Source organism: Phyllobates terribilis, unplaced genomic scaffold (genome assembly GCF_046119375.1).
Source record: "Phyllobates terribilis strain yellow unplaced genomic scaffold, ASM4611937v1 Scaffold_3__8_contigs__length_932513732, whole genome shotgun sequence".
NCBI lineage: Eukaryota > Metazoa > Chordata > Amphibia > Anura > Dendrobatidae > Phyllobates > Phyllobates terribilis.
In genome coordinates, this window is record NW_027362763.1 from 364382004 (window position 1) to 364408744 (window position 26741).

At 41.8% G+C, this 26741-nt stretch overlaps 1 protein-coding gene across 8 annotated transcripts in view; it reads left to right on the plus strand.

The window, feature by feature from the left end:
* Positions 1-26741, plus strand: part of DLGAP2 (DLG associated protein 2) — a 1383198-nt gene that overhangs the window by 867097 nt on the left and 489360 nt on the right. For 7 of the 8 annotated variants that reach the window (XM_073675364.1, XM_073675367.1, XM_073675365.1 and 4 more), the window contains one exon: positions 19635-19667. The exons of the other annotated variant lie outside the window; for it this stretch is intronic. In XM_073675364.1, the coding sequence (XP_073531465.1) occupies positions 19635-19667 (33 nt within the window). The remainder of the gene's footprint in view (positions 1-19634; positions 19668-26741) is intronic. 8 annotated transcript variants of the gene reach the window in all.

Here is a 26741-nt window from a genome sequence, read left to right on the forward strand (position 1 = left end):
TCAGAGGTGTCAGCACATTGATATACAATCCAGGCAATAATGCTTAGGAGATGCATGCTGTGGTAAAGAAAAGCAACCCTTTGACCCATGGTTTAACCCTTTGCTTCTTGCAGCCAATTTTCATTTTTGCACTTTCATATTTTCTCGCCTGCTCTCAAGGGTTATAACTTTTTTTATTCTTTCATCGACATAGATTGGATATAAAAAGTGTACACACCCGTATTAAAATGCCAAGTTTTTGTAACAAAAAATCATACCAAGAAGAATCATTTTAGAACTTTTTCCATTTTTAATGTCACCCAAAATCTGTTCAAAAATATCAAAAATACTGAATGCTGTTATAAAGTTAAAGGATACTTCAACAAAGTATCAGTTTCAGGCCACAGCCCCACTATTAGTATTTAGTCAGTATTCGGTCAGTATTTTTTCTCAGGAGTGGGAGCCAAAACCAGGAGTGGGTGATAAATGCAGAATTGGTGACTTGTTTCTATTATACCTTTTCTCTGATTGTTCCTCACCTGGTTTTGGCTCCCACTCCGGAGAAAAAATACTGACTGAATACTGACCAAATACTGATAGTGGGGTGGTGGCCTAAGGGTGTGTATATTTATGCATCTACATTATATTAGTTCTTTCTTTTTCTTTTTCCACCAGGAAAGATTTCAGTTTCCTTTTCAATTGAATTGTATAGATTTTAGGTGACACACAAGGTGGGAAAAGTTCTGAAATGATTCTTCTTGGTTTTTTAGATTTTATGACAGAAAACTGGTATTTTTAGCAATGGTTTGTAGACTTGTTTATATCCACTGTAGCTGTATGAGCGCTTGTTTTTTGAGGGACAAGTTGTGGTTTTGAATGACACCATCCATTTACCGTTTTTCTCCCTCTCCGCACTCTAATTTGTACATCCTCCTCTTTCTCATTTCTGCTATTTGTAACACTGAGAAAAGTGAGTGAGAAGGCATAGATTGTGACATAGGCAGAAGATATATTGTGTCAGATCCATGTGAGGGATCTAAGGGGTAACGTTTCTCCTTGTGAAGAGTGACCCCCTTAGATCCTAGTCTTAAGCCTCTCACCTAGCCAAATCGGGTCTCATACTTTGCACTGGTGAGGAGCAATACCCCGAAACATTGTGTCTGCAAATTGAAATTCTGGTTTGGCTTTTATCCTAAGTCATATGGCAAGGCTCGTTAAAGGGTTGATATTGACTTTTAGAATTGCTACTTTCAATAGGGGCCACTAGAGTTCTAGTCCTCAATTTGCCAATCTATGTCAAAAACAGCAGGACAATAAGTTATGTGAAATAGTTAATCCTGTATCAACAAATTGTAGCATTATTGTCAATGATGAGTACCTTATGTAGGTAATTACAGTGGTTCTAGTGAAGAGAGTAGACTCCAAATTGAATCTTAAATATCACAGCGCACTCCCAATCTTAGCTTATTTGCAGTTAGAAAAGTTTTCATTTACAGAATGACAATGACTGTTGGCTAGTTATGGCTAACAGCTTACTGTGACATTTCGGCTCCTCTAATTCTTTTATCTCACAGACACTGCTGCTATCCAGAATGTACTCGGGCTGAAGATAAATTATTCTGCGGCCGTCCAGTTATGTGATCTGGGGGATAATACTGCAAGTGGTTGCTTCTTTTTTGGGGGTCAAACCTAAGGTGTGAAACTTAACAAGATTGTGATTCTTCAAATAAATACTTTCCTAATCGCAAAGGATCTAAGATAGGAGTGTGCTGCAGTCGCAAAACTGCAATATGTAGGACATTTTTAATGAAAACTATTTAGAAAGTTGGTAAATTTTGTATTTGGGAAGATATTTGAGAAAAAAATATCTTTGATGCAAATGTGTCTATAGGCTTTCATGTTTTTTTCCCTCAATTAAAATAAAATGAGCACTTGTTTTTTTTTTTGTGACAGCAGTATTACGTATCTATTCAAGTAGGGGATAGAAATACATAGATTAATAGAGCAGAGATACTGTATAGTGGATTATGTCAGAAATCCTTACATTACAAAGCTATTGACTACAACTTGCTGCCGGTATCGTCTGTAAGCTGGACAGTACCGGAACTGTTCTGGGTTATATTACATAATGCAGTTCTACAGATACATGCTTCCGTGGTGTACAATTTACTTTAAGATGCATTGTCAACTCATTCAATCAAGTGGTGTGTAATATAATTATATTTTCTTATAATGGTTTTCTTCATCTATCCAACTTCACTTTTATTGCTCTCTGGAGATACCTAACCCTGAGACTTCAGACTGATTCTAAAGAGGATTATGGGGACTGTGCACTTATTGGATTTATCTATATTTTGTAAAGCTTCATGAAGCTTCCCTAAGTATTCCTTAATGCTTTACAAAGCTTTGTGAGTGTTTAATTTGGAGCCTTCTGCTTTTCCCAGACCCACACTTTCCATCTGTTTCTATTTCTGCTACCACTTTTGCCATGAAGCTAAATGAGACATAAATTCTGTTTGCAGATATTCTTCATCGTGAATGAGAGGACTCTATCTAAAGACTTTAAAGAGAAATATTTCAACTGAAACAACTTGTCTAATAGATCAACCTCAAATCTTGTATGTCATTGTTATCACAATGCAGCACACGCTTATTAGCCACCAAAGCTTTCATATTAATATTATAGTTACTATTTCATTTACAAAAAGTAGACACAAAGAAAACTGGTCTATACTGACTGATAGGCTCACAGTGAAAATACACTAATCTTTTAAAATTAATATTTGCCAGATTTGCTGAATTTTTCCCGTAAATTTAATTTGCGGCAAATTGATTTGCCATGAATTGAAAGTACTCCACACCTACCAAATACCTTGTATGACACTCAGTGTTCTCCTAAGGGCTCGTCCCCATGTTATTCTATGGAGCTGTGCACATGTCCGACTTGTTTTCTCAGACCGAGTCCATCCGAGGAACAAATCGCAGCATGCTTGAGTTGCTTCCTATAATCAGATGACACTCGCCCATTCATGTCTATGGGTCCGTGAAACACTTTGTACTGCACTCTGATGACTTGATTTTCATGGACACACTAAATAGAGAAGATGGAGAAACTTTTTTTTTTTCTCCACATCTGAGAAAATCGGATCCCACTCTGATCGGAGTCTGATCAGAGTAGATAATTACCAGGTTACCATCCGTTCTATGGTGAGGTCACTTTAACATTACGAAGGTTGTGTTTGTATTAAAGAGCTTGAAAGGCATTGGATACAATTATAGGAAACTTCGGAGTGTTACACACTTATTTAAAAGGTAATTAGAAGTTTTGCAGTGTTATAATTGGCATCAAATCGATTGGTAGTAAATTGAACCTAGCAAATTTGAATTTCAAAAGATATGATCATCTGTAATTTTGAACATAATACATATGACACTTCATGATGCAAATGTGGCGCCCCTGAGGATTCAGTCGCCACAGGGGTACTGCACCTCAGATAGAGGTGTGGTATCTCCTCTTCCAGGTAAGGATGGAGCATCTCTTAGGACCCCACTTCACCACTCAACACTACACCACTCCTGTCTTGAAGGGGGCCTAAATGCACCAGGGTGCTGCCCCAGCCTGGGATAGAGGAGATGGGGGGGAACCAAAGATAGGGGGAACCATGTAGTGGGTGAGGGTGGAGGACACACTTTTAGGAAACACTTATTCATTGATATTTAATCTACGGCCATCTTAAGTTCAAGGTCTTTGATTGTGGTCTTCTGCCAGGATCCAGCAAAAGTCTGCAGCTGACTGAAGATACATGGTTCTCGTGCTCTGGCCTTGAGACGAGGAGTGGGTCAGAGTTAACCACTGTCTCTACCCGGTCAAGGTCCTGACCTAAGAAGGCCTGGAGGGGAGCGGAGGAGATAGGCTCCACAGGCAAAAGGATCCCAGGGGGATACAGACGTAGCGGAGTCACAACCTGTATTCCTTACTCTGGCCTAGTCAGAGGGATTCCTGCTGCAAGAGGGGTGACCGGCCCCCGATATCTGACTTTGTCACTTCACGTCTCAGTCAGAAAAGCCCGGAGGCTTAGTGGATCGCAGGGGGATACGGACGGAGCGGCCTACGCCACCTGTATCTCTTACACTGCGTTTATCCAGTGGGACCCGGCCTTACACCACATTCTAACCACACACAGTCAGGAGGAGACTTAGTGGGAGAAGAACTTACCAAGGAGAGGAACACACACCAGAGGGGTCTCGACAGGTGCTCCTGATCTATCTGGGAAGTGCTGAACCCCCTTCCCGGTGGCCGCAGTATGCCGTGTGTAGCAGAGAGAAGCTTTGTGGCTGAAAATTCATCTGAAAGTGAGTAAAGACCCAGATGACTTCACACACCGCCTCAGCCTGTTATTTCCTGCGCGGCACTGCACCCACCATTCCTTCTCACACTGCCCTGAGGCCTGCTCCGCCTGCGGGGAGCCATCCCATCTTAGCTGCCCGTTACACCAGCCTCAGTGGACCGTAGCAGCGCTGGTGTCTATCACTGGAAACCGCAGGTGGTGTAGTCGAAATACCACTCTTACTTGAAAGCCCATTATTTTTATGTGACAGCCCTGGGCTCGGAACGGGTCCAGGCCACGACTGCATTCCCTCGCGACCCCTACACCGACCCGGCTCCGAGTAACCCCATTTCCCAGGGAGGGCTAGAGCGTCACACACAATTATTTTGGAATAAAGTCATATTATTTTTTTTTTATAAAAATATCCCGTATCATCCGCGTTTACAGTATTTCTGGTATCCGTTTTTTTTCACAAATACCACACGTAACCATTATAACCTATGATACTCTGCACATGTCTGTGTTTTTACATGGAGTATGTATCCATGCTAAACACACAGACATGTCCATTTTCTTCAGCATCATGGATGATAAGGGCCGATACAAGACTATGGGTCCATGAAAAACCGGCACAGCACACGGATGACATCCATGTGCCATCCGTGTACTGTCCGTGCGTAGCATTGCAAAGTGTGGGAGAAGCTTTGTAATTTCTTTCTTTATCCATACCGGAAAAACACTGATGACACACTGATGGTAAAAGTGGACACATGGATTAAACCCTGATGGAAAACACTAATGACACCAGTATCGTTTTTCCATGTATATGCTTTATACGGACGTATATGGCCTTACTTTGAGTCTGGCTGAACTTACTGAATGCTTCTTATGATTTATGAGAAATGAAGCACTTGCACAGGGTGGTGTAATGATTAAATTGGATAGATTTTAAAGGAAGAATGTCATCTCAAAAAGGCATATTAAACCACTTACACGGACCTGTAAAGGACTCGGACCCTATAAATTATACCTGTAGTATAAATTTTAGTGGCTTAGTTGTCAGAAAAACAAATCGTTTATTTTGTATGCAAATGATGGCCTTTTGGTGTACCTTTGGCATAGCCAAGGGCTCAGTGTGCCGTTACACCCCCACAATTTGTATACTAATCACTTTGTCATATTTGATTTTCAGCCCTTCCTGAACTCAATTAATGTCTTTGCACCGAAGCCCCCTCACTTGCATACAAAAGAAATCTTTTTTTTTCTGGCAACTTGGCAGCTAAAATCTATACTATATGTGCTAAGTTCCTTACAAACCAGTATACGTGGTTTTATTAGCTTTTTGGGGTTGACAGACTCCCTTTAAACTCTATATATTTAGAATTTTAAAGGCATATCAATGTAGAGAATCTATTTCAGCCTAAAAAGGTAATTAGCCATGACATTATGTGAGTACCAGATTCCTAACAATGCCACTTTATTTATGGCAACTAGTTTAGCTTTCCCGTTACCTCCTCAATGCCAATACTATTCATTAGAAAATATACAGTAAATGTTAATGTACTTCATGACAGTAATATAAAATCAACTCTGTGTAATGAAGTCACACTATAGAGAAGGTAAGTAAAGCATAATATTAATGCATTTTTTTAATCTTTTTGCGGCTGACATCACCATTATGTGTATCCTGGGGGCTTTAGCTGTTAATGATATCATATTGTTTAACTGAAGCTTATACATTTCAGGAAATGCTTACTTTACATCAGAGGTCTACAATCTTATTTAGTTTGAGAACCATATTTAAATTCATGGTGCTATGCAGTCACATGAAGTATTGCAGAAATATCAACTATATATTGCGAAAATAATGTGCAGACATCTTAAATCACTTAAATTAACAATTTATAGGAAAAACAAATTTAATTTAAAAAAATGTTGAGAAGGTTTTATATTATGTTGATCCAAAATCACGACCCAAGTGACAGTGATATGCACTTAGCTTGGTGACAGCCACCAGCAATCTGGTTCTGATCCACTGCTAACCACCAGCAATATGGTTCTGATGCACTGCTAAACACCACTGATGTGGTTTTGACCCACTGCTAACCACCAGCAATATGGTACTGATGCACTGCTAAACACCAGTGATGTGGTTTTGACCCACTGCTAACCGCCAGCAATATGGTTATGACCCACTGCTAAACACCAGTAATGTGGTTATGATGACCCACCGCCAATGGCAGCAGGCCTGCTATGGGGCCATGAGCCAGGGGGGTCTGATGTCAATGCCAGCATCGGGCCCCCAAATGGGGCTCCCCCCACATCGGGCTCCCCCCCCCCCCCCGCACAGCCAGCAGCGCCACCCTGACCCACACTCAACTGTATCAGCAGATGCCGATACAGTTGAAGGCAATGATGGAGGTGGGAGTGTGGCACCCCGAGGGTTCGGTTGCCACAGGGGTATTGCACCTCAACCAGAGGTGTGATATTCCACTCTCAGGTAAGGATGGAGTGTGGACCAGGGCTCAGTTAGCTGCATACACACACACACACTCACCCCATTTCCGGGGGACAGCTCGACGGTGCTCCCATTTATGCAGGCACGACTGACTATGTCCTCGGACAGCTCGACGGTGCTCCCATTTATGCAGGCACAACTGACCATGTCCGTGGCTGGAGTGGGGAGGGGGGAGAGAACCCAGTGATGTAGGAGCAGTAGGGGACAGTTTCTGAAGCATAGGAAGGAGCTCATTGGGTGCAGGTCACCTGAGCTCAGACACAGAGAAGCAGATAAAAGGTGGGAGCCATCTTAGTTCAGTGGTCAGTACAGTAGAGAGGTGACAGGGAGCAGAGGCTCTGTAGGAGCTCTGCTCAGAAGGCAGGCCTAGAGAAAAGGCCGGGGCCAGAGAGGAGAAGAAGAGAAGGAGAAGGAAGGAAGGAGGAAAGACAGAGGAGTAGAAAGGCTCCTGAAACAAGAAGGCAGAGGGGACCCTAAGAGAGCAGAATGGACAGCAACCGTTGCAAGCCCGCGTTATATCGGGTGAAGGGTCAGGCCGTGGAAGGGTACCGGATTCCCAAGTTGGTGGAGGTAAATCATCCCTCAGCCAAGAACCGGAGGTCATGATCATTTATTGGTGCGACCCCTTGCTACACCCGCTAGGAAGGCACCACATAGGGTCAGGGAAACTGGCGCCAAGTTTTACTAGAGAAGGCCAGAGGCAGCCGGACAGAAGCGTGGTCACTAGTGGGGCACGAGAGGCCTGAGAAAGGATAGAAGGGGGTCATGTGCCACACTCCTGAGTTGCTTGGGGGTTGACCGAGCCCCTCACCTGGTGGACGCAGCACGGCTTGGGCAGTCATTGCTGACAGAGATGACTTGGATATCAACTGTGAGTAAAAGGCCTGAACTGCACCATTGGACTCTGTGTGATTTATGCTGCGCCCGCACCATCACCCCCAGCACTCACCTACATTGCCCTGAGGCTACACTCTTCCCGTGGGGAGTTATCCTATTCCTGTGCTGCACACCAACACCAGCCTCAGCGGTCTGCCTTGCAGCGGCGGTCATCCCTGACCGCAATCCACGGGTGGCGTAGTCGGACATTCAGAACACTGATAAATAGACTGCCACAGCATTTGGTCTGACCACCCTGAGCCACGGGATCGGGTTGCCACTACTACCCCCAGCATCGCATAAAAGCCCGGTTCCGGGTGCCCCATGGCCCAGGGGGCGAGTCAGGAGCGTCATGTGACACTCCCTCTCACATCACTCACCCTCTGCATCTGACACAGAGGAGCGATGATGTCACTTCATAGCTCCATTGGGTCAGGCAGTGGAGCCGATGAGAGAGACGCACTGCAGAGACTGCAGCAGCGGAGGAACGAGGAGCGGCCGGTCAGTGTGTATTTATTTATTTTTTAAAATCAGTGAGTATGTGAGTTACTGTAGGACTGTGGCTGCATTTTGCCCTATGGGGGCCGCACTATGCCCTATGGGGGCCACATTATGCCCTATGGGGGCCGCACTATGCCCCATGAGCCGCACTATGCCCTATGGGGGCCGCACTATGCCCTATGGGGGTCACACTATACTGTATGGAGGACCATGAAGGCCACATTATATTGCATGGAGGACCATTGGAGTGCATTATATTGAATGGCAGACCATGGGGGGTGCATTATATTGCGTGAAGAACCATGGAGGGGTGCATTATATTGCGTAGAGGAGGACCATAGGGGGGTGCATTATATTATATGGAAGGCTATGTGGGGCCATTATAATATTTGGAGGGTTATGTGGGGCCATTATATTGTGTGCAAGCAATTATACAGTGTGAAGGTTTGCGTGGGGTCCATCTTACTGTTTGGAGGGCTAGTGCAGGCTATTATTCTGTATGTAGGCCCATTATACTACATGGAGGGCTGTGTGGGGGTCACAGTTAGGGGATCATACTGTGCTGGGGTCACCGTACTTTGCCTTGGGAGTTGAGGTGGGGTACAGTAGGGTCATTATACTGTGCATGTGGAGGCTAGTGTGGGGAAATTCACCATGGGGGTATCGTACTGTGTTTAAGGGGCACTTTTGTTTGTAGGGCAGCATCATGGCTCAGTGATTAGCACTGCAGCCTTGTAGCGCTGGGGTCCTGGGTTGAAATTCCACCAAGGACACCATCAGCAAGGAGTCTGTATGTTCTCCCAGTGTTTGTGTGGGTTTCCTCCGGGTTCCAATTAGAACTTCAGCTATGGGGCCCCATGATTTCTATGTATGCCCCTGCCCATCGCTTACCACCAGTGATGTGGTCCTGACCCATTATTAGCTACCATTGTTTTGGTTTGTTTCATCACTGATACACAAAGCATCTGTAGCTTCCAACAACCAGGTCCAGATCCTTAAGCAGTCACCAAGTCAAAAGTGGACAGTTTTTGCTCTTATTTTATTAATGCTATGCCCCCCGAGGATTTAGTTTATCCATTCTTTTTAAATCCTCCATACGTTTCCAGAGATATGGAGATTTTAATTTAGTGCTAACTTTTATGGTCTTTACCAAGAAGGCATTGTTATCAGGATTCTTCAGGGGGCGTGGTTTTATTGCGCTGTGCATAATTACCATGTCAGCCATGCCCTCTATATAAAGACCATAAAAATTGGCACTAAATAAAAGATCCATACTTCCGGGACTATTTGGCAGATTTTAAAAATGCAAAGAAAATGGAATACTAAGGGCAGCAACGAGACTAAAATAAGAGAAAAACTGGTCACTTCTGACCTGGTGACAGGTCATCTTGAAAGAATGGATGTGGTTGGGTCGGCCAACCTCCGTTTTGTAAACCTTGCTGTTGATACTATTATTTGGTTTCATACATGTTTAAGATGAACACAAATATTTTTACCTTTTGTATCTGTTGCTTCTGTACAACATTTTACAAATACTGGATAACCACCGGTTCACCAAGAAGTCAGAATAATGAGAGTAGATGTACAGTGCAGTAAGGGTAGAACAAAAATACTCTCCAAGGAACTGAACCACCAGTGAGATCATCAGGTAACTACCACTCATGGTCTGAGGAAGATGAGCATTAATAAAGGGGAAGCTTGGGGATCTCATTTAATTTATCTGAAAACCCTGATGGCATTAAATATTTAAAAAGATTTTTTGTATACATTTAATAAAAATTGGATATGTGTGTTAGAAATGAGAGCTAATACCTCTTAAATTCAGTAGCTCTGCCATCTCTCACAGGTTCATGGGTAAATGCTTACCTATAAACTAAAACAGATAATTAAAGGGGTTATTCAGTATTTTGCGAAAAGTTTGCAGTACCACACCCTGTCAGGATACTCCAGTGTCTGTGGCGAGACCGGGGGGTCATATGACCACAAGTATGCAATTTGCGTAATTCCGGCTACATTCCGTCTACATATTCGTGGCCTTGCTCAATACAAATTAAATTCACAAGGCCACACATGTTTGGCCAGAACAGAATGTGGCCAGAAGTAGGCAAATTTCATACTTGTGTTTGCATGACTGCCCGGTCTCACTGCAGACACTGGGGAGCCCCGGACATCATGCGGGACGCGTGCTGAGAAGATTCAGAAGTCTGTACTCACATAGAGTTCCATCTAAGGCTTTATTTTTGAATTTCTACCCTGACAGGGCAACATTATATTTACAATGTTCCCAAAAAGTCATGGTTTAGAATTTACATAATTGACACTAAAATGTATCTTAACATATTTAGATGAATGATCTAACACCCCCATCCTTTTGTGAAGTTATTACATTGTGCCACCAGCATCATTAGTCAATGAATGAAATCTGTGTCAATGATAGCCTCACTGAGCTACTGAAAGAAAGCAAGAAATTCTTGTTAGAAAAATAATTTTTAGGTTTGAATGCTTAATTACCTCCTGGAATTGTTTTTCTCCATCATAAGCTCCCTTGAAAGGGTTGTCTCAGTACAGACAATGGCAGTGTATTGCTAGGATATACCATCAATGTCTAATTAAAAGGATCTGACCATTGAAACCTTCATTATTCGCCAGAATGAAGGGACAGCAATGCTAGGAAAATCTGATGCTACTTCATCTCTATTCAACTCCACTTTGTTGTTTCCAGAAGCTGCATAGTTTGACATTTGGGGAGCGCATTATACTGTATGGACTATGGAGGACTATGGGGAGTGCATTATACTGTATGGAGGACTATGGGGTGTGCATTATACTGTATGGAGGACTGTGAAGAGTGCATTATACTAAATGGAAGACTATGTGGTGCATTATGCTATATGGAGGACTATGGGGAGTGCATTATAGTATATAGATGACTATGAGGAGTGCAGTATGCTGTATTAAGGACTATGGGGTGTATTATACTATATGGAGAACTGTGGGGCGTGAATTATACTATATGGAGGACTATGGGGTGCATTATACGGTATAGAGGACTGGTGAGTGCATTATACAACAGTATATGGATGACTGTGGGGAGTGCATTATACTAAGTACTATGGGGATGCAGTATACTGTATGAAGGACTATGGGGTGCATTATACTGTATGGAGAACTATGGAGAATGCATTATACTATATGGAGGACTATGGGGTGCATTATACTGTACAGAGGACTGGGGAGTGCATTATACAACAGTATATGGATGACTGTGGGGAGTGCATTATACTAAGTACTATGGGGATGCAGTATACTGTATGAAGGACTATGGGGTGCATTATACTGTATGGAGAACTATGGAGAATGCATTATACCATATGGAGGACTATGGGGTGTGCATTATACTATTTTAAAGGTTATGTGGGGGCTATTATAATATTTGGTAGGCTATTATAATATTTGGAAGGCTATGTGGGGGCTATTCTAATATTTGGAGGGCTATGTGGGATCCTTTATATTGTATGCAAGCAATTATACAGTGTGCAGGTTTGTGTGGGGTCCCTCATACTGTGTAGAGTGCTGTGTGGGGATAATACTTTGTTTGGGTCACCATACTTTTTCGGGGGAGTTGAGGGGTGGGGTTATAATCCGAGTCATGGCTGGAAGAAGTTGCCATGTCGGTCTGGGCCAGATAGAAAAATACGACAAATGTGAAACACCGTCATATGAGTCACTATCTATAACTGTGCTGTAATCGCTTACATGTTCTGCATGTCTAGTATCTACCACTATATGGTCACCATATAGTGCTAATATCAGTGTTGGTCTTTATATAGAGATTTTTTTTAGCAACAGCGTGGTCATCTGCTGAGTTTCTCCTACATCCACTATTATGGTGGGCTAGCATAGTTGTAATTAGGATTAGCTGGTTAGGCGGCCCACTTAGAAATTTCATCCCACCTGAACAGGGTGGGAGTCACCACCCGGCGCACCCGGGCTAGTGCTGGGGCCCTGGATAAATGCGGAGCCCACTCGCTGTCAGCAGGGGCATAACTACCGTGGTCGCAGTGGTCGCATCTGCGACCTCCCGGACCTGGCTGGTGTTCTTAAGCTAGAAGTGTATTGCAGCACTGATCCATCGGGTCCTTGTGCGGCAATACACGCTGCCGGCCAATCAGAGGCCAGCAGCTAACATCAGCATGCATGTGATAGGAGAAGCATGACAGTGACGTCATGCTCTCCCGTTGCTTGCATGCTGAAGTCAGCTGCTGGCTTCAGAAGTGGATACCACATGGTGGGAGAGCGAATGGGAGGTGAGTATTTTTTTTTAAATCAGTGAGTACTCGGTGACAATACTACTACATGGATGACTATGGGCTGTGCATTATACTGTATGGATGACTATGAGCTGTGTGTTATACTATATGGATGACTATGGGCTGTGCATTATACTATATGAAGGACTATAGGCTGTGCATTACAGTACATGGATGACCATGGGCTGTGCATTATACTACATGGATGACTATGGGGTACATTATACTATGTGGAGGACTATGGGGTGCATTATACTACATGGAGGACTATTGGTTGTGCATTATACTACATGGATGACTACGGGCTGTGCATTATACTATATGAAGGACTATAATCTGTGCATTATACTACATGGATGACCATAGGCTGCGCATTATATATGGAGGTGCATTATACTATATGGAGAACTATGGGGGGTGCATTATAATATATAGAGGACTATGGGCTGTGCATTATATATGGAAGACTATGGGCTGTGCATTATACTATATGAAGGACTGTGGGCTGTGCATTATACTATATGGAGGACTATGGGCTGTGCATTATACTATATGTATGGTATTGTAGAATTTACAATAGATATCACTCATGTAATGTAAGAAGTGAAATCTTTGGCATTGTACTATATATATATTTCTCTGCGGTATCTGTGCATCATGAATCGTGGTATGTGTTAAAGTGGCCCACTGAGACTCTTTCGCCCAGGGCCCACAAATACCTGGAGCCGGCCCTGCCCCTGAACCAAACCCCTAGCTATGCCTCTGTGGGGGTGGACATGTGTCTCATTGTTCAGATCCCCAACAATTGGAAATTAACTGTGTACATTGGCACAGCAGCTACTGTCAACTGTAGCACAATGCTGACTTCCTCATGTAACAGATAATTCAGATCCTTGCCATTTAACTACTTGGATACTGTGGTCAATAGTTTCTGCAACACCTTAGTGATTTTATGGAGGGAGGATGCTCTCTGTGAAAGCAACATGGCACACTCGCTACACAATCTGATGTAGGATTTTAACTGCCCAACAAACCTATTTCTTCATTGTCAGCATTCTCGTTTCTTTAGGCGCCAAATGTTTTCTATTGATGCAAGGTCTGAACTGCCGGCTGGCCAGTTCATCACCTGATCTCTTCAGTGAAGTGATACTGTTAAGGATGCAGTATGTGGTTTAGCATTGTCTTGCTGAAATATGCAAGGAGGCCTTCCCTGAAATAGATGTTGTCTGAATGGTAGCATATATTGTTAAAACCTTTATATAATGCCCGGCATTGATAGCGCCTTGCAAGATGTGTAAGCTGCACATGCCATAGGCACTAAAGCAACCCCATGTTATCAGAGATATATGTTTCTGAACTATATTTAGATAAAAACTGGAATGACAAATAGTGCAATAGAGTCTTATCCGGATTACAAAGAAACAAGTAAAACGGGATTTGCTCACCTGGGGTTGTGAAAGTCAGGACCCCTTTATTAGCTTTTAATCAAAGATGGCTGCTGCAGATCCACCAAGCATATAGTAAGCAAACTTGGATATGAAAGTGGATATAAAACCCGCACTGCCGAGGATCCAATATACGATAGGAAACCAGATGTGGTATGGATGTGGTTTTATCTGTCAACGCTTTTAGAGGTGATCATACCTCTTCATCAGGACAAACCACAATGATTCTGATTTGTCCTGATGAAGAGGTATGATCACCTCGAGACACGTTGACAAATAAAACCGCATGTGTGTCACCCTGGCCTGGATGCCACAAATAGCTGTGTCTGAGAGCAAGGGGGAGGTTCTCTGGTCAGGGGAACATTAGCATGCAATACCTCCTGTCACAGGCCAGTAGGGGGAGCAGGCTGCCCCTATAAAAGCTGGAACTGGGGGCAGGGTTAGAGAGAACTGGACAACCTGTCTCTGGATTGAGAGTTGTCTCAGAGCAGAGAGGGACAGTTGTATTGCACCCTAAGAGGAAGTGTGGCAGTAGGAGAGCCACAAGCCAGAGACAAGAGGCAAAGTGAGCCTGTCTTGGCAGACAAAGAACTCCATTTTACCAGACTTTGGTGTCTGAGGCTGTGAGGATTCCACGTCCTGCAGCAGATAACCAGTCTGCAGGGGACTGTATGTTCCTTGGCCTGAGAAGCCCGGAGGCTCTGCCACAACAGAAGGGACCAGCAAAGCCTACCAGGCCGGGAGTAGAAAGGGACTCACGTTGCAGGCCATACAGGCGAGAATACACGGTGAGCTCGGACCGTGGGCTGTTACCCTATCAGGAGGAGATAGCCAGAAGGAGCACAGAGAGCATGGTAGGCCTACACCCTCACCCTGACCAGGGCCAATTTCCCAATTGCTCTCAGACATCCAGGTCCCCTCCTAGCCGGGACTGTTTGTGGGTCAGTTCACCTGTTCTAGTAAAGACCCTGGACTGCAACCTGTTGTCTGTGTGCTCCTTGCTCCTCCAGCACTAACGGTACTGGGACGCCCTACACCATCACCCCCATCTTCCATTATACTGCCCTGGGGCCGCACTCTTCCCGTGGGGAGTCACACTATCCCAGCTGCATACATCATCAGCCCCAGCGGTCTGCCTTGCAGCGGCAGTTCCTAATAACCGCAATCCACGGGTGGCGTAGCCGGACATCACTTAAAACTTATAAAGGGACTACCACTGGTCTGACCACCCTGATCCACGGACCGGGTCGCCACTACTACCCCCATCATTCCCCTATTGCCCGGATCCGAGTGCCCCATGGCCCAGGGGGCGAGTCACATCCATACCACATCTGGTTTCCTACCGTATATTGGATCCTCGGCAGCGCTGGTTTTATATCCACTTTCATCTCTAAGTAGGCTTCTGAACTGTGCGCTGATAAGCTGGATGGTCCCTCTCTGTTGAGTCTGTAGGACACAGCATTTGTGGTTTCCATTAAGAATTTCTCAAAGTGATTTATCTGATCAAAGAACAGTTTTCCAATTTGCCTAAGTCTATTTTAAATTTACATTGTCCCAGAGACTATGGCAGCATTTCTGGATTATTGATATATGGCATCTTCTTTTGTGGCTTGCACTGCTAACTGTGTTCACAGACCATGATTTCTGGAAGTATTTCTGAGCCTATGCAGTGATTTGCATGACCAAATCATTCTTGCTTTTTAATGCAGTGCAATCTTAGGGCCTGTAGATCAAAGGCATCCAATACTGACCATTTTACTTGTCCCTTGCACACATGGATTTCTCCAGAATTGCTGAATCTTTTGAAGAAATTATGTACTGTAGATGGTGGGATATTCAAAGTTTTTGCATTTTTTTACGAAAAAAAAACATTTTTCTGAAATTGTTCAACAATTTTTAGAAACAGATGTTTACAGATTAGTGAATCTGACCATCTTTGCTTCCGAGAGACTCTGCCTCTGACATTCTCTATTTACTCAGTCATGTGACTCCTTACTTCTCTATTCTTTTTTAAGCCTGTTCCATCTTTCATGAAATGTGTTGCTGCCATCAGTTTTTAAATGAGTACATTTTTCCAAATGAAAAGGAAAGATGTCTAACTTTCAACCTCTGATTTGTGTTCTGTTATGGATAAAATATGACTATAAGGCGTACTTCACATGTCTATGTTTCCAGTATATGTGTCATCCTTTTTTTTTTCACGGATCCCACACATACCCATTATGTTTGGGGCTGCTCACATGTCCGTGTTTTTACATGGACCATGTCTCTGTGCAAAACACACAGAGACATGTCAATTTTTTTTCCAGCAGCATGGATGACAAGGTCTAATGCAAGTCTATGGGTCCATGAAAAACATGCACAGCACAGGGATGGCACCTGTACCATCCGTGTGAAGTCCCTGTTTAACATTACAAAGTATAGGAGAAGCTTTGCAATTTCTTTCAACATTTCTTTCAAATTTTTTATCAACACTGATGATAAAAACAGAAAAATGGATGACACATTGATGGAAAATACTGATGACACCAGTACCGGTTTTTAATGTACATGTTTTATACGGACGTGTGAAGGAGGCATACAAGATTTCCAAATCATCCCAACTTTTTTGGATTGGGGTTCTACTTATGCCAAAACAAAAAATGATAAGAAAAGTGATCATAGTCAACCTTTTTGGGTATAGTGTAACATATTTATGAATGCATTTCTATATAAAAGTTGCATATTCAGGACAGGACATAGTGGTCTTAAAAATGGTGTCGAACAAATACTGTACATATATGTTTCAGTCTTAACATGCATAAAAGTCACAATTTGTGCAAAATTCAGCATTAATGTTTGACATTTAATACATTAATATTGGGGAATGTGCTAATTCTGCTTGAAAGTTGCAATTTGTGCAGAATTTAAAGGGAACCTGTTATGTCAAAAAACACTATTAACATGATGCTATGGTGTTAATCTGCAGGTTAATAGCATTCTAAAGCCATGTGGCCACCGCACTGAAAGCCCGGCTACTGGGAGGAAATTGCCTTTATTCCTTCCATCAGCCTCCAGCTTTCAGTCATAGAGACGTGGCCAGCATGGCTTCAGTCATCACTCAGTACATTGTGAGTAGGTGTTGTAACCACGCTCTCTGCTATTTTATAAAATTGTAAAGTGGACCAACTAAAATGCATAATAAATTGCGCCGGTGTATTTTGCTCCAAACGTATTATTAAGGTGTGACATTTAATACATAAGTAGTACAATTGAAGTGAGTGCACATAATATTCGGCATGAATTACACCCTTTATTTTTATAAATATAGCCCGCGGTATCTGAGTTTGATCATCATACACTTTATACTGTAATACCTTGTCTCATGTTGCTTCACTTTATTGTAGTTTAAGTGTGTTGTCATTTGGAACAAAATATAATCTCAAAATGAAAGAGAACAATCTATTTCCTCTATGCGATTGTACTGCAGGTTAAAAATACAGAGTGCGACATTTTTCTTAGTGTTTCACCCAGAGAAACGTTTGCGTTTAAAAAAACAAGAAAGTGTAAAATTGGTTTCTATAATCTATAATTGAAATTAGTACATCAATCTTGTACATTTTCAAAAACTAAAATGTTATTTGCTGGTGTAAATGAGCCTCTGATGCAGATGTGAACAGTGCCTAAAGCCCCCCATACACTTTTGGAAAGCGATCGACTGGCAGATAAGTGGGAGTGGGAGCCAAAACCAGGAGTGGATTATAAATGCAGAATTTGTGTAGTTGTTTCTATTATACCTTTCCTCTGATTGTTCCTCACCTGGTTTTGGCTTCCACTCCTGAGAAAAAATACTGACCGAATACTGACCAAATACTGAGAGGAGGGCTGTAGCCTTATACAGGAACACTCGCTCTGCCGAGTGCTCCTGTATTTTCTATAAAAGAGCAGCGGCCAAAATCCTTTGGCGGTGACTTATCTCTAGAGAATAAAAGGATTGCAGTAGGAAATTGGACAATGGCGGATCCTCCCATGACGATAATTTGTAGCGGGAGGCCATAAACGTAAGGCTGGTGGCTGAACCCATCTATATTGCTTGATTCAGCCAACCTTAGTCTAATGTGTATGCGGGTCTTAACTGTATCGTATTAATCTCTGATACCCATTATGTTCCTTCCTCCACACTAATATATACCCCAGACCCATTATATGCAAACCTCAGACTGCTTTAACACAAAGTCCCCTTTGGTATACATGCTACACCACCTTAATACAGACACCAGGCCCACCTTAATACAGACATCAAACCACATACAGTACAGACCAAAAGTTTGGACACACCTTCTCATTTAAAGATTTTTCTGTATTTTCAGGACTATTAAAATTGTACATTCACACTGAAGGCATCAAAACTATGAATTAACACATGTGGAATTATATACTTATCAAAAAAGTGTGAAACAACTGAAAATATGTCTTATATTCTAGGTTCTTCAAAGTAGCCACCTTTTGCTTTGATGACTGCTTTGCACAATCTTGGCATTCTCTTGATGAGCTTCAAGAGGTAGTCACCAGAAATGGTCTTCCAACAATCTTCTGTACTTTATGCACATACCTTTTTACTTTATGCATTTGCCCTCTCTACAAGCCATGGCCACAAAGTATGGCAGTATGAAAGGTGTAGTGCTGAAAAGTTTTCATCCCCTATGAGAAGTCTGGGAGAGCCTCCCTTACCTCCTATCTGGTAGCTTCCTGGACTTTTCAAGACAGCTGAGCAGTCTGATTCCAAAAGTCACCGTTGACCAAAAGCTGAATTACACATTTTACAAAATTTACCATGGCATCTAAGAGGTTAAACATCCAGGATCGGTATTATCCTCACTGTTGCAGGTACATTAATTAATTTGAACTTAAAGAAGTTGTCGGTGAAAACAAGTTATCACCTATTCACAGATTGGCAGATCGGGGAATTTTTATCTCCAATGGAGAATTTGCCATTTTGTAATGGGGATGTTTGGTCGTCCGACTTCTGTTCCATTGATTCTCTATTGGGCTCAGAGCTCGGCAGTCCCATATTGAATGAGTGGAGCATTAACATTGAGCATGAACACTACCACTCCATTGTAACAGGGATAAAAGTTCTCTTTTCAGCTGATCATTGCGGATCCATGTGTCGGACCCCGGCCAATCAACATGTAATCACAGCTATCCAATGGACAGATGATAACTTATTTTCACCGGACAGCCCCTTTAATATTAATCGTTTATTATTAGTGATGAGCAAGTATGTTCTGTTAACCCTTTCGGCAAGCATGCTCGGGTGCTCAACGAATATCTTCAGAGTGCTCGGGTGTTATGTTTTAGTCACTCCGTGCTCATGATTTGCGACTGTTTGACAGCTTTAATACATGTGAGGAGCCCCTAAGAAACAGGCATTCCTCACATGTAGTAAAGCTGTCAAACAGTCGCAAATCATGAGCACGGAGTGACTAAAACATAACACCCGAGCACTGAAGATACTCGGAAAACACCTGAGCATGCTTGTAAATCTCGAGTAACGAGCATGCTTGCTAATCACTATTTATTATTTGAAAGACAGTATTATAAATGTTGCTTTTATGAAAATGATATTATAGCTACTTTGTAATAATAGAGTGCCAGAAAAGCAGAATCCTTATCGTTTGTTTCCTTGTCTTTACAGAGTCTCAATGCACATTGTGTGGTGAACCTGAAGGTGAGTGCACTGATTTCATCACTATCATATTGGTGATAGTAATCTGTCTAGAAACATTTGCTAATCCAATTGCCAGAGTCTACAGTACATGAGTAAGCAATTGAATTAAACTGAGTAAGAACAGTACATGCTGTAGGGTGCAGACTATCTTCCGGCTGTAGTATAAAGCATGTGTACGGCAGCCCTCTGCCTTTCTGGTTACACTATAAGCTGACCATGATTCGTAATAGATAGAGACAACATATGTATATTTATTGTGCCCTGGGATTGGAAAAACTGTCTGTATTCCTTAATCTTTGATTCTTTAGTTACTGTGGATTTCTACAAGGTCTATAAATGCAAATTCTTTTTGTATGTCAGGCAAATTTCAACCATAGCGATGTATCAGACAATTATTTTTCCTCCAGTAATTGCAATTTCCAAAATACAAGAAATAAGTGTGTCACCCTTCCATACCTTTGTCCTTAGCTTAACTTATCCCGATGTGTGCAGTGACAATTCTTTTCAGTAGTGATAATAGAAAAATCATGAGGTGTCTATGCTATGTATGTTTCTTTGGCCTTGCAGTGGTTGTGATGTGAGTTTTACTATTACGTCAAGAAGATATAATATTACATTTATAAAGTCAGAAATTGAGGCCCTTAACCCAATTCGAGAAAAAGTAGGGGTGGATTTTGAATAAACTTTTTTAGCTGGTATAAAAAAAAAGACAGCAGGGGGCTACATATTTAAAAGAAAACTCTGATTAAAACCTGAAAATTCAGTATTTGCCATGTTCATGACTCTGATATTGTAGAATTATGTTCACACTTCCCTTCAGACATTTCGTTTATCTATTCAGCTTTTAGCAACAAATGGGATTAATGTCTAAAACAAAAGTTCTGCATGATGCACTTTTTTCTCCAGTCTAAAAATTGGCACAAAGCGACGCCATAATAATCATCAGTTTTGAACATTAATTCTATTTGTCTGTTCTGTTTTTTTCTTTGGAAAGGTTTTGAATCAATCGTCCCCCTCAAAAAATGAAAACTAAATAAATAAAACCTTATACCCCCCTATTACGGTTCCCCGGCTTCTGCAGCTGATGTCGTTGTCTTCTCTTCTACCTCATCTCGCACTTGATGCAGCCATCACGATGCATTGACATCCTCGCGTCGCTCTAGGTCCCCTGTTTGGCGCCGGCCTCTAGCAAGCCAGAGGTAGCTTGCGTTCTGCTGGAGATGGTAACGGAGCACAGAGCCAATGTTAACAGTGTCGCAGTCAGTGTGGCCCACAGCCGGAGCGGACCATTTGGCATTTGTCAGATTTGCCTGATGGCCAGTCCAGCCCTGATAGCTACTCTTATGTTTCCCATACACAGACACACTCTCAAAAAAAAGCAACAGCAACATGAGTGAAATTATACAGAAGAACTGAGCAGTGTAGCTGTGTGAACCTGCAACGTTGTCTCTTTGTCTGTCGCTGCCTCTGTCTCCCTCCAGCAGCTCCCCTTCCTTCGTCCGCTCTCTATAGTCCTCTATGGGTTGTCTTCTCCATTCTGAGCATAGACTTCTGCATATGAATTTCGTACTGTAATTTAGAGATGGTAATCAATGCAGGAGTTCGTGGGACTGTAGAAAACCCAAACAATCGTCATCCTGAGACTTCAAATAATTAAAATTTTTAAAATTGGATCTTAACATGCTTGAAAAATTAAATTCAGATTTTGTCAAAAGTTTACAGTGGAACTGTGCTGGCAAGTAACTTTCCAGAATAATGTTGTGTCTGTACATAGGGAATAACACAATATCTGGCTAATATATGACTTGTATTTTGCATTTTCACCACCTTTCCCCTTTGCATGCTCTATCTCTTAATTTGCAATTGAGTTGGTGGGAAGATACTTGATATGATATCTCCCGTACACAGATTTCTGTTCTTCTTTCTTCTTTTAGCACAAAAAAGATTAGTAGCATGGAGGACATTATACAGCAATATTGAGCTGTGTGAATGTAAATCCAACTCTGGGGTAAGGTAAAAGACTTGTTAGAAAGCTCAGCATGATCTCTCTTTCTCCCTCTGTTTGTTTGCTTAGGCTGATCCTCGCTCATCCCTCCTCCTCTTTCCATAGAGTATAATGGGCTGTGTCATGTGAACCACAGTAAGCTGGCAGTCAATCATGTCTAAGCAAGATGGAGTTGAGCTGATTTTTTTCAAGGTGGATGATAAGTTAAGGAAGCAGGCAGAGGGGGAGGGATGGTATTGCTGATAAGCGGGGAAGGAAGCACATTTCTCTGATAAGATATATTACAAAGTCTCTTATAATCGCTTTTACTAGTTCTGTTTTAGCTTAATAGTTCTATTTATATACCATGTCATAATATAATTACAATATTTAATGTCAGCTGGTTCATAAAATCTTAAGATGGGATCATCATTGTTAGGGTGCCATTGTTTATATTAATGTTTCATTATTCATAAACCTGGTACTGTCCTAATGCTGATTTTAATAGGTACCACAGCACGTAAGATGATACGTACTGTACTGTCATTTATATGAGTTGGGGATATTAGCTTGGGAGCAGACTTGACCCAATGACGTAAAAACTGGATCGAATTTTTTTTATGTTTTTCCAAATCCGTAAGAAATATTCTCATACATTAGAGGTTATTCCACCTTCAGTTTCCAGAGTGATATGTTTTCTGGTGTGATTCCATCCATTTCATTGTTAGAAGAGACACACAATTTCCAATGACCTATGTAGTCAATATGTTCTCCAAATTTAAAGCTATTGTCTCATTTCATATCTCTCTGACTGGTGAAAGAAGAATATACTGGTATTGTAGGTGATATTGAATAACCTACTGTATTTCTAGAGAATAATTCCTATTTTAGATTGGGGATAAAATAGGTCATGTGCATGTATTATAGTCCTGATCTACCAGTTCCTTTAATTACTTATGTATGATATAATATTATTTGGGTGGCCTTATTATTTAACTAATGTAATTACATGTGAAAATAGCAATTTGACACATCTAGTTGCTTTGCACTTTGAAGACCCAGAACAATTACATTAACAATTTGTCTCTGTAATTACAATCAGCTATTACTGGATTCTTTAATGCTGTGTTGGTGGAGTTGACATTTGCCTAATAAAATTTTGTAAGCCTTTTTAGAGGAAAGAGGAATTGAATAGCAGCATGACTTAAAGCGGGTACGGCATTGTACATGCACCATGACCATTCCTTCTGATGATCAAATTTTATCAGATCTGATATTCATGGTCCACACTAAGTATAAGCCATAATTATTACCCCAAAAATACCTTTAAAGGTGTACATTGACTATATATTCTGACTACACGAATACTTGAAACATCTAACCAGCTATGTTAGGCATAGATTTTCTAAAGATGGTTAAAAAATATTTAAAAGGTTAGTTTTACTTCTTCTTAAACAGGCTGTTTGATCCATAATCACCATGATTAAAACCAAACATTGGAAGAAGGCTAATGCTCAGCCTATTCCTATTCCTAGGATCTAAATGACTTATTCATTTTTATCTTGCTGAAGAATAATATGTAAAATATCGGTCCATTTATTTGAATCCAAAAAAATCACTGTCCCTAGTCAATTGTATTGTAATTCTGATTTTGTTGTTTATATAATGGAATGCCAATCTTGTGATTTGAAATATGTGGGATATACCACTCGAAAACTCGAAACTAGAGAACATTTGTATGACATAGCGCTATCCTCTAATTGCAATATGTCCAAATTTTCTAGACATTTTTTCTTTCAACACAATAAACTTATCACTGGTTGTGCCGCATATGCTATTGAACAAGTACCAAGACATGCCAGGGGTGGAAACAGAGAACAGCAGTTATGAGATCAGGAAGCTTTCTGAACATATCTATTAAACACCCGTGCCCCTGATGGACTCATTTTAAGAAAAGAGTTTATATTGCATTATTAATTCATGAATACATCTTATTACTGAGTCTAAGAGCATGTAGTATGCTCGAAACCCGTCCAGTGGCCTCGCATATTTTTTATTTCCACCCACCTGTCCATTATGTACCTGAGTTCCCTTCTTTGAAAGGTTTGAATAAAGTATTATGATTTTATATCATGGAAGCTGGATTTTTCTCTTTTTTCTACATTGCATATATGCATTGTAGTTTTCTACATGTTTTTTACTATGTTTATAATAAAGATATAATTTTAGCTCTTTCAAAAAAGCCTCATCTCTTTAGGGTTTGTTCTGATATGCTTTTTAGAGCCCAATAAGATTGGTCTGAGGATATTGGTGTAGTTACCTACCAACCAGGAAGAATTCTGGCTTTCACAGACCTGTTTGTTTTTCTTTAAGAAGACCTCCTACTCTGCACTCATCACCTATATTAATTGCACCTGTTTGAACTCTTTACCTTGTTACTCCAACCTCTCCACCATGGCCAAGACCGAAAAGCTATCTAAAAACATCAGGGACAAAATTGTAGACCTGCACAAGACTTGGATTAGTTACAGGACAATAAGCAAGCATCTTGGTGAGAAGGCAACAACTGTTGGCACAATTATTAGAAAATGGAAGAAACACAAGATGACTGTCAATCTTCCTTGGTATGGGTCTTCATGCAAGATCTTGGGGTAAGGATGATTCTGAGAAAGGTCATGAATCAGCCCAAAACTACATGGGAGGACCTGGTCAATGACCTGAAGAGAGCTGGGACCACATTCTCAAACATTATTGTTAGTATGCCATCATAGGTTAAAATCCTACAGGGCATGCAAGGTACCCCTGCTCACGCCAGCACATGTCCAGGTCCGTTTGAAGTTCACCAATGACCATCTGGATGATCCAGAGGAGGCTCAGGAGAAGGTCATGTAGCCAGATGAGACTAAAATAGAACTTTTTGGTATCAACTCCACTTGCTGTGTTTGGAGGAAGAAGAAGGATGAGTACAACCCAAAGAACATCGTCCCAACCATGAAGCATGGTGGGGGAAACATCATACTTTGGGGGTGCTTTTCTGCAAAGGGGACAGGACGACTGCACCGTATTTAAGGGAGGATGGATGGGGTCATGCATCATGAGAATTTGGCCAACAACCTCCTTCCCACTGTAATAGCATTGAAGATGTGTTGTGGCTGGGCCTTCCAGCATTACAATGACCTGAAACACACAGCCAGGGCAACTGGCTTCTTTTTCTTCTCCATAAGAAGCATTTCAAGGTCCTGGAGTGGCTTAACTCAGTCACTGATGTGGCACCACACTGGCTCACACCCCTGACAAGCTAAGAGGCTCCTTCACTAACTCCAGTGAAGCAGAACCTTGCCAGCCTGGGAGAGCTGCCACTAGTCTCTATCAGATATAACGAACTTATATTGGGCTAGAAACCAGGAAGGTAGAGTGTTTGTCGGACTGAACAATGGACGTGAGAGTTCATGGATCGAGATAAAAGAGCAGCCCAAGTTTAAAATTATATATTTAATCGCCATAAGGGCACACTAGACATTACACGATATACATAAGGGTTATACATACATAATGGTCAGAGGTGCAAACACACTAGTAGTGGTACAAAAGATATAAGCAGAACTTAAGAGTCAATTACCAGTCAGATGAAAGGCCTGGCTTGTGGGGTAGGGGCTGCCACATGGGAGACTTGTGGGGCCCTCTTTTTTTGTTGCAGGACGTCGCCCACATTATGTATCCTCAAGACCTCCCAGGGACAAAAGACACTGAGCTAGCTGCTGCTGGAGCTCTTAACCTCTCTGGGTCACTCCCCTTACTGCCCCTTGGTTGAGCCTAAGTCTCCACCCCTTGTCTCTCTCAGCTAAAAACTCCCTAAAACTAAAACGGCTATACCTTCTTAATGGATAGTCCTAGGGAGCTGGTTCTGGTGTCATCGGATCCAGCCTGGCCCCTGCTACACATGGATACCAAGCACATGGGCCCTAGGGGCTCCCACAAGGCTGTGGCATGTATCTCCCTTTCCCTATGCACTGGACTGTGCTGAAAGCCAGGGTGACATTCATCCGGTTTGTGTGTTTCCAAAAATCTGATTGGTGGGATGTATCGAATTCCCATAACTCGGTGTTGAATGATAATTATCTGATACAAAGAATATGCCTCATGGCTCGGAAGCCATAGTGGGTCTTCCTGTGGCAGCTTATAGCTGCTGGTGGGAGGGTTTGTCACTCACTGTGTCTCTCAGACCCCTCCCTTCTTCTTTAGCTGTCGAAGTGTCGGATTACAGCTGACACTGTAGACCTTTATAATCCCCCACCAAAAGGGCACAATGCTTGACATGGGATTATATCTTGAATATTCTTCACAGTAGTTCTTTGCAATAAGAAAGGAGACTCCCTATTCGCCTAATGGGGGATTTCTCTGGTGGATCTTTAGATACCAGTGTTTGGAAAGCTATATGGGTATACTAGAATTAATGGTTTTAAGTGTTCATTTGAGATTTTCTGCACAAATCAGAACAGTTGTGAAAGAAATAAGAAGGTACAATATACTTATAGCTGAGAGTTTTTGAAATAAAGAAGCCTCTGTATAGTAACAGATAATGGACCAAGTCTTGGCCACAACGTTTAATATCGGAGCTGAAGGTGCAGCAGCAATGAAGAATAGTGAGGCTTAAAGTTTCTCTATATTTATAATGAAACTCCTGTTTATAAGGAACTGGAAGGCATCGCCATCCTACTGTGACTCGATAGTGTCTCCTCAATAGAAGACAAGAAGGTCGTTCAAAAAGACTATAAAAGAAAATTCATATACTGTATATTGAAACCAAACACCATACATTTAATGAAATAGACGCTTGTAACAGTGCAATAAAAATGATTTAGAAGGCAATTTTTTGTTTATCTTCATATCTTTTCTGAGCCAAATACTAAAGATACAATATGCATTGTATATGAAATTTCTGGGATATCGAGATCATGTTTAGTACCTTGACATTAGACCAAAAATTATGCAGCTAACCAACCTTTTGAATACATGATTTATTCAGCTGGCCATGGCTGGAGAAAATGAGGACATTTTACCCTTCTCTAAAGACAATTGTAAACAAGCAC